The following is a 17,386-nucleotide window of genomic DNA, read 5'->3' as shown; positions in this document are numbered from 1 at the left end:
GCTGTACTGTAAGATGATGTAATCCTGACTGTTAATGAATGTTAGTCTAGAAATACCACCCTCTGTTATTCATGAGAATGTCTTTTGAAATTATGGAGTTCTGTATTCTGTCATGGAGCATGTGCAATGCACTGGCCTTTACGAATGCACTGATTTTGGTTGTTTTTTACAGGATGGTGGAAGGATAGCAAGGATTAAAAAATAGCAGTGAAGATACTGGTTAAAGATAATTAAAAGGGAGAAAATATCTTCACTTTTGTCCTTGCAGTTAGGTCTTGAGTGTACCAACTGGGCTTAAGTTAGGTCTCTGTTGCCTTAGCAGATGGTTAGTGTTTATGGTAGGTATAACCTGGTATGCTAATGTTTGTCAGATAGGTGTTGACTAGGTAAAATGGCTTACCTAGAGTGCCTGGCTTAGTTATGAAGTTTTATTCTGGGGGGAGAGGAGATAGTTTAGCTTTTCCTTTTTTATTTCTAATTAGGATCAGTTCTAGTGGTCTTACTATCAAGTCTGAAACACAAAGTCATTAAGATAGTAAATTAAGGTCTTAGAATTATTTCTGCACAATCACCCTTTGGAAGCAGGCATAGGAAATCGGTGAAGAAACTGATAAGGGAAAGGCTTTGTATTTTCCCCCTACTTGAAGCAACACTGCATTGTAGCAATGGGCTTGAGACCTTCTTGAACGTACTGCTGCACTTAGCTGGGACTCCCACTATAGGTAGGTTAGCTGGATCTGCCTCTTCAGCTTGGGGTGTCTGGCCTCTGGGGTTTATTTTGTGGAGAGGGAAATAGCTGAAATGAGTGGAGAGCTCCTGTGCTAAATTCTGGTTTTTTTTAAATTGCTCTTTCACTACTGCCCATTTGAGTAAAATTCTGGAGATAGCGGCAATAAAGGGTTTCCCTGAGAGTCCTGCTTGTCAGGCACTCTGAATCAGGCAAAGGAGCTGGTCTAACCCCAGGACAGGGCAAGACCTGCCACAGGTGAATGTGTGGGGGAGACTACATCAGTATAACTGCAAGAGAAAGTACCTCATTGGACTGTGGTCTGAAAGTGTCATGGAAACTGTAACTGCCACAGTAAGCCTACAAAAGGAGAAAATATCTTAGAGTGGCCTTTAAAGTGAGCACCCATAGGGATTAAAGCTACCTAAAGTCAAAGTGCACCTTAGTTGTACCTCTTGGTTTAAAACTATACCAACTTGTGAAGTTCTCTTCACCTGTTCACGTTACTCCCCTTTCCTAGAAGGGCAGAGGGAAGAAAACTGTATTTTAGTCAAACTAGTGAGAGCATGTCTTGAGTAAGATAGTCAGAGTCCTCAGAAAGAGAGACAGGCAAGAACTGAAGATCTCCACAGGACTGAATTGTGAACGCTGTTCTTATGCACGCCTTCTGTGTCATTTGGATTAATGGATTTGGTTAATACTTTCCCTCCTTCGCTGAAATATTTCACCACATACCTCAAGGTATTGCATTTTGTTAATGTTCACATTAGATGCTAATGACATGCATAACATCTCATCACCTTCGTGCTGCCAACAGCACCTCTTCACTATTCCCAGTGACAGTCCTTCAATGGATGCAAAGGGTAGGCATGCCTTATTGTTGTTTCAGGTGAAATAGATCTTTTTATTATATCCTGCACCTATTTCTACAAATCACTTAGGCTTATTGTAGCTGTGATCCTGCAGGCTAGAAGTGTGTCATATCTGGCCAGGTATTGGAAAAGCAGACTTTCTAGTTAAATGCAAGGAAGATATCAGTACATTAAATAAGAATCATGATAATTATGGTGCAGAATCTCAAGGGTGAGTTGCCAGTTTATGTGGATTGGAGGTTGATTATGGAGTGAGAAGACTGGAGTTTACAGTGTAATTATTTGGCTAGACAGTTCTATTGCAGTGATATCTCCCTGTTTTCCTTTTTTTTTTTGCCTCTTCTTAGCTGTGTTTGGTTTAGAAACATTAACAGAATATATGTAATTTAGGCTGAGTGTTGAAGCAGTTGCAGTTCTTTTCAAGCTGTGGTACTGTGAAATATTTATCAGTTCTGCTTCCATCAGAGCAAACTTCAAGCTTCCTCAGCCAGTGGGAAAAGATGCAGAAAGTGTCTCTCTAGAAATCTGTTTGTGCACTAATAGTGCATTTCTATTGAAGCTCTAGTTCTTTTTTTTAGCATGTCTTTTATTAATAATCTGAAGATTGTGTATAGCTTTTGTGCACGTGGCCCGAAACATTTTCAACTCGTGCATGAAAACTGATCTAAAAAAGCAGGCTCTAATAAATGGCAGGATAAGGACACTCCAGTGCAGCACAATTATTCATACCAATTATAGACACCAGATTTGCACCACAAATATTGCATGCACAGTGGGTATTATGAGGGGCTTGGCAAAATGCCAGGAATGTCTGTAATAAACTGGGTCATCTCTTACAAGAATGTTGTTGTTACACTTGGGAGGTCAGGGGATAAGCAGGGTTTAACCCTCCGCTTGGCAGAACTGCTGATTCAATTTGCTCACAAGGATTGCTTTTCATTGTGAGCTGATAGTCTATTTTCTGCGGGAAGAAGCTCCTCTGCCTTTCAGGCTATGGACAACAGAACTGCTAAATGTAAAGAATTCAGCAGTCAACACTGCTGAGGATAAAGACAAGCCTTGAATCAGCAAGCAGGGGATCTGAAGAGAGGAAATGAGAATTGCATTCATAATAGCTGTTATAATAAAGTAAAAATAAGAACTGAATTGCTGGCTTGTCTTCAGCTATTGAAAAATATTGTCCTAAATATGAAGCTTCTCAATATTATCTTCTGATAGGTTTTTTTCCTGTGCTAACTGATGCATAACCATGACTGTTACGACATTTATAGGACTGCTTTTTTTCACTCTTGTTTGTTCAGTTCCTCTCATGATACTAAGCATGAGAATGGCATCAATTAAATTGATGGAAGTGTAATTATATATCCAATGTAGAAATCCCACCCTTTATTTTCTCACAAAAGTAATTGACTTTTATAAAAGCATTATGTAATTTTTGAGCAGCTTATAATGCAGGACTCAAACTTAGGTGTAATTTTTGTCAAGGGGATGGAAGGTTGGTTGTGATTTCCCTAAGAAAATCATATAAAGGCATATGGCACAGTAAGTTACACAGAGGTAAGTTACACAAAGTCTGGATCTAAATTTTGGACAAGCTGAAGTGTTATTTACATCCAGTGAGCATAAGGGTTAAGACTGATCCCATTATATTGGTGCAGCAAGTGAGCAGAGTAAACCAACCATCCTCCTTTGTGCCCTCTGAGATACCATAAAGCAGCTCACACTGACTGTACGAGCAGGCAAACATACAGCTCCTGTGTTTCACTTTTGATATGCAGTGACCTGCTTCCCTTTCAGCAACTTTTGTGAACTGGAGCCCTTAAATGTCAAGATCTTTCTTTTGAGGCACTGGTAAAATCTCATGTCCAGAACGCGGCAGATTCTGTCTTCCAAAGACCAACCAGCTGTGTTAGAGCTGCCAAAATGTCCCTTGCTGAAGATAGTGCTTTCAGCTTCTCAGAGGCTCAGTTCCTACCTGCTTGGCTACATTCAGTAGTGTGATCTTGGTGGGGAAGAAAAAGGCAAAGGTGAGATACAGACTCCAAAGTAGAAAAATTGAAGTGGGATTGAGGAGTGCTAACTGGAGAACACGCAGAGTTTATTAGGGTGAATTGGGCCAAGCATCTTGACGATTCTTCTCTCCTCAACCCTGAGGGAAACCTAACTTTTTGTACCATCTGCTATTTACATGCACTTGTTTTTCCCCTCAGTTCTGTTCCTGCTTTCTGGACTCTTCCATGTGGTCTGTGTGTTGTAGGATTTTTGTTTCTTTTGTATGAGTTGACTGAAAAGGCTTGTTCTCCATTTCCTTCTCTGACCTGCAGTCAGTATCGGTATGATTCATGTGCTGCTGCATGAGCTTGTCAGGAGCAGGTGAAAGGATAAAGCGCAGCAGTAACTGCAACAGCAACAACAAAAAAAACAACCCAAAATACATATGTCATCAGAAACCTGCAAAATATTTTTGGCAAGGAGGTAAAACAAAAACTCTTGAGTTTTGTTTTCTTTCCACATTAAATGGCTGCAAAAGACTTCATTGGGAATGTAGCAACAGGATAGTTCCTGTAACTTTAAAACACTAAAACATTTACTTTGATCTAAACTATTGAGACTGACTGTACAACCCAAGTTTTGTAGCAAAATTACATAGCACTTGTGAAAAGCATTGAATAGTGATTTATCTAATAAGATTTGTATTAAAATAGTTGTAGTAGATCATCAGAATTAACATCCATTCTCCTAAAATGGAAAAGATGTGACACTGCTTTAAGTAACATTTTTGAACACCAGGTAGTTTTGCTAGACACTGCTTCCTCCACTTAAAGTCCTTGTATTTAGAAGTAAATGAGCAGCCTCTGTGCCCTTCCTGCAGTACCATCCCTTTGGTAACTGACTACAGTCAGCAGTTGTGTGTCTTTTGTCTAACACGGATGGTTTTGCAGGTCACAAATACAAAGCTTTTCTGTTAGTGAGTGCTCTTGCCCTGTATTCTTTCAGTCGAAGCAGCATTTTCGTAGATAACTGGAAAGTCACGCAGCAGGCAGAAATCTGTACTTACTCCAGCATCAGCTGTACTTTCTTGGGTTTTGTTCTAATTTGCCCATTACAAACAAGGTGAGACACAACTACACTAACTGGGGTTGCGCCCTTTTATCTGCAGTAATACCATAGAGATTCCTTTTTGCTTCTTTCATTTCACTCCTCTGTTGGGGAGGGGAATTTCTCTGGCATGTCCCAGGAGGTTCCTTTAAGGCATGCCCATTAAATACAAAGGAATTTCCTATTTTATTTTCCTGGTAAGTGGAGATCACAGTAAGCTGAGGGAGCGGTGGGTTGCCGCAGCAGTGTTGTCAGTGGGAGCTCTACAGAACTGACAGCAAATATTACTCATTTATGTTTAGAAAATGCTCAGTATACTTCAGAAGATGAAGTTGCCCTGCGTGTTCAGGAAAGCAGGGCAGGCCAGAGTGATTGTTTCTCCCTGTAGTTTGAGTGTTGCTATCACATTCCTTTTTTCTTCCCTGTTCTTAGCACTTGGCTTCTGCTCCCTGATTGGGAGAGCTCTTCCTGTCACTTTCAGAAGTTACAATCTATTTTGCCAGCACCTATAAAAAGAGATCTTGCTGCAGCAGTTGAGGAGATAACTCTGCTTTTGTTCTTTGAAAATGGCTTATAGGTAGGAGGAGCTCAGGTCAGGCATGCAGGGAAAACCAGCATCTGCTAAGGCTGACTGGGCATCAGGGATTCAGCTTTGCTCACCAGTGCACTTGAGGTGCACTTCGCTGCTCTAACTCGAGCAGCCTTGAAATGTGCCAACTAGATTCCTTGCAAAGTTCAGCTGTTGGAGTAATGACACGTTTGGCACATGTGGGTGCAACTCACTAGTGCAGACTTCATTGCATTTATGTACTCACAATAGCAGGAGAGATGGCAAACATAGGTTGGTGTAAAGAAACTAGATTTTAGTTAAAACTCTGAGCTAAAGCTTTTGATAAAGCTTGTAAGTTCTACTGGTACATACTGTCCGTGGAGTCAGGGAGTGGTGAGGTATTTAGGATTTGTTTTCCACTGTTACTCCTTCCATCAGTAATCCACTATCACAGTTTTGATCAATAGACATGAAGAGTCGGGGATCTCGCAAATAAACAGTGAAACCAATTTAAACTCTGAAGCTTACCAAATAAACATTAAAGTATTCCCTTTAGGATCTGGGAATCTTGAATTATGCATGTACTGTAGTTTGCAGTAAGATAAAAGAACTTGAGGTGGGGGAGGGTGAGAAACTTGAAAAGCCTTAAGGAATAATTTGCATAAATCGGGTGGAGAGAGTAAACAGCACAAGGGGAGAAAAGTTATTTTCAGGAAGACCTTATAGAATGAGATAAATTTAAAAGAATCAGGTGGAGTTGAAACAAAGCTGAAGTGCTTTAAACTTGCATTAGCACCACCACTGCCTTTAAAGCAAATCCCAGGGAACTCTGTACCGCCCTGGATAAAAATCCCAAATCCTTAAGGGAGGGTTAAAAGAGGAAAAAAGCCATGGAGGCAGTGGAGCACGTGTCTTACTGCATGCAGGACCTCTGGAAGTTAAGTGAACAGCATGAGCAGATTTTAATCTAACAGTATTTTCTTCTATCTTACAGTTACAGGACCGCACACAATTTAGTGACCGAGACTTAGCTACCCTAAAGAAATACTGGGACAATGGCATGACCAGCCTGGGCTCAGTCTGCAGAGAGAAAATTGAAGCTGTGGCCGCAGAGTTAAATGTTGACTGTGAAATAGTGCGGGTAAGAAATGCAGAGTCTTCCCTTATCCTTCCAGAAGCAAAAATAGGACAGATGAAAGCCTTTAAAAATTTCATGAGGAAGCTTGAAATAGATTTCACGTATTACATAATGTATGACCATGTTGGGAAGTGCTCTCTTGCTCTTTCTGCAGTCTATATATAGAAGAAAGCCCTCAGGTAAGAGTCCTATTGATCAGCAGCAGAAGTAGCGCTACGAGCTTTTGGCATTCTCTTCAGACTTGAGTAAGATTTTAAGTGAAAGTGTTACACTTTTTAGGGATAGCCTAGAAGACTAAAAGGTGCCATTTATATTGTTAAGATACAAAAAAAAAGCCTTTCTAAAGACAGAGGGAAAAATATTTGTCATTAATACTTATAGGGGGAAAATCATAGTAAATATGTGAAAGAAAATGCTCAAAAATAGTTAAAAATATTTTAGAAGACTGCCTTGATGCCAGGTTGATGTGATAGAGAGCAAAGGGTGCTGCCAGGAATTCTGGGTCACTTCAGTTTGATAGTCTGTAAAGGTATTGTTGAGGAAGCTTTAGAAAGTACAGGCTAAGTGTAGGTAACCTGATTCCTGAGAACCACTCCACATCATCTCTTCCAGAGGTTGGGAAGTTCGGTACAGCATCGGTTGTTGCCACTGTAATGCCACTCACCAGACATGCATCTGTGTGCGACTCATTTACTCAGTGTTTCCATTCTTCAGAAAACAGTCAGACTCTCTTTGCAGTCAGTACAAAACCACGATTAGAGTCGGTCTTTCCCTCCTAACAGGCATGATAGTTGTGACTGTCCTTTGAGTCTTCATCCTCTTTTGCCACCTTTCCTAGAATTCTGACATTGCTACAGACATGGAACCAGGAGCCCTTATTTGAAACTCTGCTTTTGTGGAGATCTCTCTTAGCGTTGATATATCAAAATGGTACCAAAGCTGCTTTCCGTACTGAACACTAACCTGGTTATTTGCTTGCTTGTTTTCCTGAGCACATGTGAACTATAAAAAGTTAAATGGTACTTTTGGAGGCTGAAAAGAATTACTCTTTTCTCTGTAGAGAACAAAGCTGCTTCATATTTTCCAGGCTTTTCAGTTTACTTTCTGAAAGGTGAAGCTGTTTCCACTGACAGCATCTCAAAATGGACTCCTGGATAAGAAATACCTTATTTGCAGAACAGTAAGACTGGTACCCATGTTTCACCTCCCTTACTTTGTTCCCTTAATAACATCCTTATTGGCACACACAGGATGACACTACGAAGTTCTCTGCACACTTTTCAATGCATCTGCTTGAAATGCTTTTGTCTTCAGGTCAGAGGCTCTCATAGACTCCTTAAGACTTTCTGGCTTAAAAGTGTATTAGAACACACACGAATGAACAAAAAGATTTCTTCATAGTAACTGGTGGTGGTACTAGTATCTGTCCTGCCTCTGGCTCCTCTATATGGCAGACTTGAGAATTGTAGCAGGAATCAGGTGGAGGTTGCATCATGCTGCACTAATTTTTTTTGTTTGTGAGGGCTGAATTAATGCTATAGGACATGTGTGATCCTCAGTGCTTCCTCTTGACCTTTCTCTAAGGCACATTGTGCACATTCCCAGGTGTAGGACAGGTATTTTCATCATATGCTCTAGAGGATCTGCCCTAATTTTGTTTCGATATCTGTGTAGGCACATTGTATTATTCCTCTCTCCTTAACCTGCCAACCTGCATTGTCTTCAGTAGGAAACACTGATGCCTAGGGTGCAGCACAGTCCTTTTTTTCCTAAGGAGTCCAGGCAGAGCCGTGTGTGAGTTCTAAGTCATGAGTGAATCACGGCATCTCTACCCTATGACATGCTCAGCCAAGAAGAGTTGGACTGAGGGATGCTTCTGGAAGAAGCTCTCTATTTTCAATACTTGTACTTTGCTGCCTTTGTATTTCACTGTACCTTGAATTCTAGGGAGTGTGCAACTAGCAACTGTTTCTCCTTTTCTGGTATAAAACCAATAAATGTCGCATATGTAAAGCAGTGTGAAGTGTATATATATATAAAAAAATTTAATATACATAATAATGTGTACAACAAAATCTATAATATATAAATAACATAATCTTATATAAATAGATTTGTATCACTTGTTTTCATTCAGTTATATACATGTCCCCATTTGTCCCTTTTAATATTTTTTAGAATGAAAATTCATGATTTTTCCAGGTAACTCTTACCATTCCAGAGGTGCAAATGATGATCCTTATGACCCATACTGGTTTGAAAGATCTCCAGTACAAAAAAGTATTGAATCTGTTTTCCAGTACAAGGAAAGATAATGTTTGCCACTATGCATAGTAGCACTGGATTTGATCTTTCAAGGTTCAACAGGACATTTTATTCTATGGGTTTTATACTTCTAGTAGGAGAGTGAACTTTCAGAATGCCTACTGGTTATACAAATGTCTTTCATATGTTCCCAAGACACCAAAAGAGGGACATAAAAAGTTATGTCATATTTAATTACATGAACTCTGGCCAATAGCTTATTAAACTTGATGTATTTCTTTTGGTTACGTTATAATTACTGCTGATTACATTTGTTTGGGTTGTGCTTTCTTTTGCTCTTTTTTTTTGTAGCTACTCATTTTTGTTTATATTTTTCTTGACTAATTTTATTCATTCATACCAAAATAGCATCTGAAAGCAGAATAGCCTTCTTGGCAGCAAGACATTAGATATTTGAGAAGGAGAGATGACAGCTATCAAACTCCTCAGAAATATATAGAACATCAAGCTTTCATACATAAGAGGTCAAAAGCTATGCCTAAGCACCCACCACAGGCTAAAGACACCTCCTCTTCACCAGCTGCTCATCAGATAAAAGCTGATTATGGAAGGTAGTGCTTCAGTCAGAGTTTAGCAGCAAAAGCAAGTAGTTTCAGCAGGAAAGCTGCTCATTCTTCACGGTTGCCTAATGGCTCTTCCTGTTGGGGCTCTAGGCCTAGTCTGGATCCACCTTATGTTGAGAGAGACATTGGAAGAACAGCTCAGAATCTTCCATCTCAGTTAAGTGGAATTTCTGAAGGTTCCAACCTAGTATCTTTCTAGCACGTTGACACCCTAACCTCAATATCTGGAGAGCTGTAATCATGCCTTTGAAGTGGCTCCCTGCCAGTCCACTTACTTATGAGCTGCCTGGGGGCAGCCGTATGCTGGCTTCTTCTGCTGGACTCCAGCCTTTCTTCCTGCACTCTTGCTGGTCATCTGTTCAGTTGGAGCTGCAGAAGTTGCTGCTGATTTCATTGCTGGCTACTCTAAGTAGGCTTAATGAGTCTGATCACATGTAATTTACAGATGATGTGTGACCTTTTTAAGGAGGTAGTATTTTAGGGGTATAGTTAGAATTATTAAGCTGTTTTCCTACATAGAAATACTAGGCTGCTTTTACACTCATCATTGTACTGCTCCACAGTATTCACTGTTAAATGCAGTATACAGCATATGGAACCTTACTGCTTTTCTTTCCCATTTTAATTTGAGATACTATAAAAATATGTTTGTCTTCTATGACATATTCAGTATACTGAATGAGAGCTCTTCTGCTTTGAAAGGTATGCATCAAGCCAAGATCTGCCTTTCCCAAGTGCCTCAATTTTTTGCTGAATCTTTTAGTAAAAAAGAAGCAGATTCACTTTTAAGTTTTACAGTTGTTTGCACTATTTATTATCTCATTATTATTCTCAGAATCAGAAGATCATGAGGGAATTTAAAGAATGGCAACGCACATAGGCGTGGAAGGGGCCACTCGTGTGTGGGTTTTAATTCTTTTTTTCCCCAAACTGCATAGAATGTGCAAAAATATCCAGGTAGCTCTCTGTGTTCCTCTTTTGCATTCTTCAAAGAGGAAAATTAGGAACCTGGGAAAGCCAGGATCACCCAACAAAAATGATTTGCCAGAAATAGTGTTACACGTGCCATATTTTACCTAGTGAGAGAGATTCAGCTTAAAAAGAACAATTTTATTTTCCAGGCTGGCACAGCATGAAACTATCTTTAGTATTTGGTATTTTTTAATTTTTCTGTTTGATAATCAAGATATTATAAGCAAAAAGGCTTTTACTAAACTTTTTTATGGTGTGTATCGGAACTCTAGTTAAAGGAAGTGTGATGGGGAAGAGGAGCAATGCAGGTATTCCTGAAATAAGGCCAGAGTAACGTTTAGTGTATCTTTAAAGGAAAAAAAAAAACCTATACTATTTTAATGTGTTTGGTAAACTCTGTTGGAACATAGAGTTTATGGAAAGGATGTGCACTTTGACATGCCCTGATTGTATGTTTTCAAAACCAGGAACTGTCCATGCTCTCTAGAGGTACATTTGATCTTTAACAATACAGAAATTCCAGCACTAAGCATGATTCAGAACCTAGGAACAACTATGCTGTGGTTGTCCATCGTGCATCTATCATCATCACAGTAATCAGACACACTCTGTGTGGTGACAGCTGGCATGGCCAAACTCCACCATTCTCCATGCCAGTCCAGTGCTTGAACAGGTCCTGGAGCTATCAGGATGGTCCCACTAGTGCCATCAGCACTGTTCTTGCAGTTTAGATGGTGTAGACTGGGGAGGAAAGCCAGGTCAGGATGACTGGAATTTAGTAGCTGGCAAATAATTGATTCCTGGCTTTGGGAGGGATTTTTGGATGTGACTTGGAACAAAGTACCTAGGGTGCACGTGCTGTTAAGCAGAATTGAAATCAGATGAGAAGTCAAAAGCCTGAGTAATGCAAGGGAAGGGAAGGGGTTAGGAGGTGACGCGTTGCAGACAGTTTTTGCTACATCGTGTGAAACTCAAAAATTACTAAAGACTCTTCTTTAGACTTGCCTTTATCAGGGAAGTCACATTAACAGTTAAACAGATCCACGTGGAGAATTTTGAACGTGACTTTTGGTTTGATGTTTTGTTTTTTGTTTCAGTTTTTTTTTTTTTCTGAAACTCGGTTTTACTTAAAGCCTCCAAACCCATCCCATCATGAATGAGTTTCCAGGTTCCTTGGTCCTGGACCCGTTTCATCTCTCACTACTATTTATAAGTATGCTCTTAGATACCTTACTGCAAGCAGTGTTTCTTAAAGACTTGTTTTACAGCCAAAGAGGATTGAAGAACAATATTGCTGTGAACTTAATTCTGCTAAGTTACATTCTGTCAGCAAAGTGGAGTGATGTAGAGCTATCACCTTGGAAGATTTCTTCTGTGCTGTAGGAAATCTAGAATGGGTGGACCGTTTGGGTGATTGGATGCTTTGGTCCCCTTACGGAAGCTGCAGAGTGAGAGAACCTTAGGTTAAAATTATTGAACAATTTAGGTGGGGAGAAACCTTACAAGGTCACTAATGCTACTCTATTTAGAGCAGGATTGACATCAGAGTTCAGTCAGCAGTTCAGTTCTCAGCAGTAAAATGTTAAGTACCTCCAAGGCTGGAGGTGCCAGGATTGCTATGGACGAACTATTCGAATGTCTCACTGTAAAGCCTTACGTTTTATTTTTCCTTAATTCCAGTCAGAGCTTCCCTTGCTGTGTTGTTTCTTTTCCTTTTGCTGTGCACCTCCCCTTCTCCCTTGTATTGGAGGTCTGAACCTGGACGCAGTATTCCATGAGGGTCAGATACAGGCAAACAGTCACCTCCCTTGAATTGCTGGCTACAGTTTTGTAGTTTAGATGTGCTGATGTCACTTGGATATGGGCCTGTTGTTTTTGTTATAGTTTCTGATATCATTCATGTTTATTTCTCTTACAAGACTTGGATTGGGAATCGAAGACGGAAATATCGTTTAATGGGGATTGAGGTCCCACCCCCTAGAGGAGGTCCTGCTGATTTCTCTGATCAGTCTGAATTTGTTTCTAAATCAGCACTTAATCCAGGAGAGGAAACTGCTACTGAAGTGGGGGATGATAATGATAGGAATGATGAAGTGTCAATCTGCTTATCTGAAGGAAGCTCACAAGGTATTTGAAAATGCAGTTACTACTGTGCATATATTTTTAATGTTGTGCAGTGTGCATGCTGTGGATTCTATGTTGTACACATTCAAAAACGTCTTGAGTGTCTAACAGTCACAAGTTACCTGCCTTGGCTATACTGAAGGTACTGTTTGGTCTCTTTACCTCTATGTGAATTCTGTTGGGTTTGCTATCACAAAGCTTGCAGAAACCTTTTATAAGACCTCTGTTTCTGCCAAATTCATGGGAAGTTAAATGGCAAGTTCACAATTTGCTGCTACAGCTGAAAGATGGACAGAGAGTGTAAATGTATGCAATTCACTTTCCTAGGAAGCCAGGTTTTAAAACATGCTCTTTGGTAGTGGGCCGGTTCTCCACAGCCAGCTTGACCATGCATTCCTGTGAGCCTGAATTGCACCAGCCATTCTCATCCAAACAAACACTAATGCCTGTAAACCTGCTTGCTTTGGGCTGACCAGAGCTATGTACTTAGTTTTCCTGATATTAAACTCGCACTGGTGAGAGGCATTCAGAAGATACATGAGCTCAGAGCTGCTCTTGAACTAAAAGCTTCACTGTATGTCAGAGCAGAGCAGAACTGACACCATTAAGCTGTCTGCCTGCATGTATGGTCTCTGCCAAGCAAATACAAACCAGCAGAAAAGATCAAAGTCAGTAGCAGGGGACTGCTCAGAAAGCCTTAGAACTGCACGTACGGGGGCTCTCTGTGTTCTCAGTAAATTGCATGATCTTGAGTGATAAGTGTCTCGAACTTAATTCCCTTTTACTCCACCTCCCAGAACCACATGACCACATTAAATGGATCTCTCCCTTTCCCTTTTGTACATGAGCACTCTGGGCCTCCTAGGGCAGATGAGCTCCCGCTCAGCACATGCACTAGCTTCACAAGCTCAGCTAATTGCTCCCAGTGCTTCTGATTAGAAGAGATCAATAAAGCCTTTGCTCTCTAAACTAAAAGAAAGTCTGATCTAGTGCATGCTATTGCAGCTTAATATGCCAGACTTGATCTTGTCACTTTGTCAGAACAATTTAAAGGAAAGAACTAGAAAAATACAGGAACTGCTGGGAATGAATTTGTGATAGCTTTGTCATATTCTGCTCTAAAGAGAATAAGATGATTAAGAAATGGGTCAAGTGATTGAAAGCCAAGTGAGATGCAGAATCTGAGTCCTTGAGTTGCCTGAGGTGTGGAAGGAACTGATTTAGTCAGATCTACTTGAAAGAAAATGGTGACAGGGGAAGAGTCTGTATTCTCTGTAGTTTAACTTGAGGAATAACACCCCATTTATCAAACAAGGCTTTCATAAAACAAGGTAAGGCTGTAAGGCTGTGAGTAGATTATTAGAGTCAGAGCTTAAGGAAGTACAAGGAAACCACAGGATTTACACAGTATCCAGGAATCCCACTTTCATTCCTTTATTCTACCACCAAAACTATTTCTGTTCATTTCTCCAAAGGTATAGGTTTCACTGCTGCAGCTCAGCTTATTTTGAACTTTCTGGAAAATAGTTCTACCAGGAATCGTGTACTGTTCAGTCACAGATCTGTGACTGTGTTCATGGTTGAGAGCTATAACTTTTGGTCCCAGTTTACTAAAGAAAAAGAAAAACAAAACTACAACAAAAAAACCCACTCTCAAAGACAAGAAAAAGGTATTTTTAGTCATGTAAATAGAGTGAAAGTGTTGCTGGCACTTGCTTTTAAGATGTAGTGTGTAAATATAAAAACAAGAAGCAGTAATCTGATGCAGAATGCAGCATTGAAGTTCTCATAATGCCTTCCTTTTTTAATGTGTGTTAATTGAGTCCATACTTTGTGTAAATGAACATGGCTCTGTGGAAGCCGTTACAGCTGTGCCAGTTCATATTAGCTGAGGATGAATATTTAAAGAGTTGAAAGTGCTGTAGGGAGTCACTTCATTCAACTGTTGGGTCCAAGTGGTGGCTGTCAGGGTTACTGAGTGCCTGGTGCTTTAGAATGTGTCAGAGACCCTGAGGGGCACCTTCAGTGACCTTCACTCTTCCGAGTGGGATGATAGCATTCTGTATTGCTCCGTGCCTACAGCTCTCCCATTTGGACCCATTTGCTTTTGCTGCTAGCAGAAATCTTCCTCTGAAATTGTGACCAGTGACAGATTAAATTTATTTGCAACAACTTCAGATGAGATTTGCTCAGGTTTGAGATATTTAACTGGCAGAAAACTTCTTTAAAACAAGTAACTGTCTGTGTTAATGGTCTGGCCTAAATACTCTCCTGCCTTTGCAAGTGTTGGTAATCTCCAGATAAATCCTGTTACCCCTGTGTTTGTGTAGAAGTGATACACCCCTGCATCATAATCTGCCCTCTTTCAGTAACCCATCTGAACACTTGCTGCCCCTTCACTCACCATGCCTCTTTTCCTCTCTAGATGTGATAGCTGGACTGTTTGACCCTTCTTGAGCAAGCTCTGCCCTTTGTAGAACTGTCTAACTTTACTAGCACTTGGAATGAGTTTGTTTCCAATTAATAGCCTTACTGTTAATGACATAATTTAAGATTTTATCACAGCTGTCTTACCTCTGTGTTTTATTTCCTGATTTGCTGTTTTATCACCCATTTTCTTCTTAACATAATGTGGAGAATTAAAGGAAATCTGAGAAACATAATCATAGGGATGAATAGGCTGTGAATCTTTGTTCACTTTGGCCGTAGTTAGGACTAATAGAATCATCTAGTCCTTGTGGCTGAAATCTAACGATAAGATTTGCTCTGTTTTCAGGTGTGTTCTTTGCTTATACAGAAGATAGCAGAATAGGTTCACCAGGAATAAGTATTTGCCATATAAGAATCAAATAATCTCTTTGATCAGTTTTTGGTTCTAGACTAGTAAGTGTCTGCAAGGAGGAGATGGGATTCTGTTGTGTATCCTATAATTCCAGGGCATGTAGGACTTTTTGTATAGTAAGTAAGGAAAAAAAATTCTGTGCACCTCTGATGTGGAACTCTTCATCACTTCAATTTTCCAACCTGAATCTAAAAATAGGAAAGATTTTGATGCATCGCAAGAGAGTAACTTACAGTTTTCCTGTTGCTTCAGGTAACAATTGGCCTTACGTTGCCCTGAAATACTTGTGATATTTCGTCTTGTCTAATAAGACATACAGTATTTTTTTATGGATAGATGCTTCTGTATCTAATGTGACAGAGGTGACATTTATTTGGTGGTAAATTATTGAAGGAACAAATTATTGTTCCTTCAGCATGAAATCTGAAAGAAAAACTAATTTGTTTCTGCAGAAGAGACAAATGAAGCTCTTCAGAATGAAGAAATCGGTCACAAAGATGATGACCAGAATCCCGTATCTACTGATAATGTGGTATGTACACCTTTCCTTTTCCACTTATGTGACCTCCTTAATTGCCAACATTGAGGTTGTTGTCCAACACTAGTGTTTTTTCACTAGGTGAAAGCTTCAGTTCAGTGTACTAAGAGTCGTCCTAACTGGTAGAGCACTAAAAGAAACTGTACTAAAGGTACTAAAACACTGAGCCATGCATGTACAGTATAAATGGAATTGCATGGCTTTCTCTGTATTGTAACAACCTGGTGTTCTTTTTCTGGAATGCAAAGCACAATGCTTGGTTAGTGCTTCTTAAATCCCCAGAGCAGTAAAACAGTAAGAATAAAATCCCCAGAGTAATAATGGACAATGGTGGTTGGTAGGTTTAAGAAAGTCGGGTACCACTAGCGCTTCTCTCCATAGCTAACCTCGAATACATGAGATCAGAATGGGGTGGGTATGTACTCTTCATTCCCATGCCCTTCACAAGACATTATTTAGATGTTTCTTATTTTCTCACTTGCATTCACATTGAGTCACACACAGTTGTTCTTGCTGTTTTTTAATTGACTGCAGTGAGACAAGGAAGGAAAGACAGAGGGAGGAGTCATGGCAAATAATGCAATATATCCCCTTTGTTTAGCCTGCCTTCTCTCAAATTAGAAGAAAGGAGAGGAGGAAGAGGAGAGAAGACCCTGAGTGGTAGGGTAATTTTTATCTTAAAAGTTATCTGCAGAATGAACAGGTGATGGTTCCAGTTCCCAGTTGCACTCTTCTTGCAGTCAGAGGTTAGAAGATGGTAGCTCAGAACATGACAAGAAAGCTTGTGTTACGTTAATCACACACACCTGAAATGCGAAAGCGAGCAGGAGATTCCCTTCCCTCTGTATATAGGGAAGGGAGAGAAAATTTCCTCTCTTTTGTTAATATGTGATCATCTTTTGTGTAAACTGAAATGCTATGGCTGTATTTTCTGTGGTTGCCTGAATAGAAACAGCTGCCTTTTTCCTTTCTGTTTACCTTAATGGCCTGCTGTGACCTTAGATATAATCACTCTTGAGTTTCAGTCTGATGCATTCACCATGGAGATGCAGAATGTAAAGTGACAAAGTATAAGGTTTGCAAAGATGATGTCCAAGAGACTGAGTTCGCCAGTTGCCTGAACTCCAGCATTTTATCATTGGAAATGAATGGGGGAAATAGGGGAAGCTTTTTCATACTCTGTTCTGAAAACACTCTAACAAATTTTTTTCAATCTCTGCAGCTAAAATTGGACTAACATACATTGGACTTGCATGAGAGAGACAGTTTTCTTATTTGAAATTCTAATCTGTTCTTTCCCCTACTGTCTTACAATGTATAATTATAAGTAAGATCGTGTGAATGTTTGGCATTTATTTAGACACTCTTTCCTCAAGCTGAGCCTGAAAACAAAAATATTTGAGTCACAGTGTTACTCAGGGTATGATATAGCAGCAGATCTTTGTGACATTAAGCCTTTGAAATGTTATCGCTTCAGCTGGGTTGTCAGACACTGAAGCACACAAAATGTGGTTTACCCTCCCTGTCTTCAACACAAGCTTGAAAGCTTAGTGGGTACTACTAGTGAGAGAATGCTAACCTTTCTTGGAGGGTTCTCCTTGGTGATTAAAGTTCTGATGCCTGGTCTGCAGGCTGA

The 17,386-nt window shown here is 40.0% G+C and overlaps 1 protein-coding gene across 5 annotated transcripts in view; it reads left to right on the top strand.

Moving 5' to 3' along the window:
• Positions 1–17,386, top strand: part of HDX (highly divergent homeobox) — a 47,376-nt gene that overhangs the window by 19,875 nt on the left and 10,115 nt on the right. For 4 of the 5 annotated variants that reach the window (XM_061445693.1, XM_061445696.1, XM_061445695.1 and 1 more), the window contains 3 exons: positions 6,243–6,389; positions 12,166–12,373; positions 15,665–15,744. In XM_061445693.1, coding sequence (XP_061301677.1) covers positions 6,243–6,389; positions 12,166–12,373; positions 15,665–15,744 — 435 coding nt within the window. Of the gene's footprint in view, positions 1–6,242; positions 6,390–12,165; positions 12,374–15,664; positions 15,745–16,351; positions 16,507–17,386 lie in introns of those variants that run through there. The other variant, XM_061445697.1, reaches the window with a different exon arrangement.

This window comes from Pezoporus flaviventris, unplaced genomic scaffold (assembly GCF_033815535.1).
Source record: "Pezoporus flaviventris isolate CSIRO_AGI_PZ_B2104156 unplaced genomic scaffold, CSIRO_AGI_Pfla_v1 ptg000005l, whole genome shotgun sequence".
NCBI lineage: Eukaryota > Metazoa > Chordata > Aves > Psittaciformes > Psittacidae > Pezoporus > Pezoporus flaviventris.
This window is presented reverse-complemented; position numbering and strand designations above follow the sequence as displayed.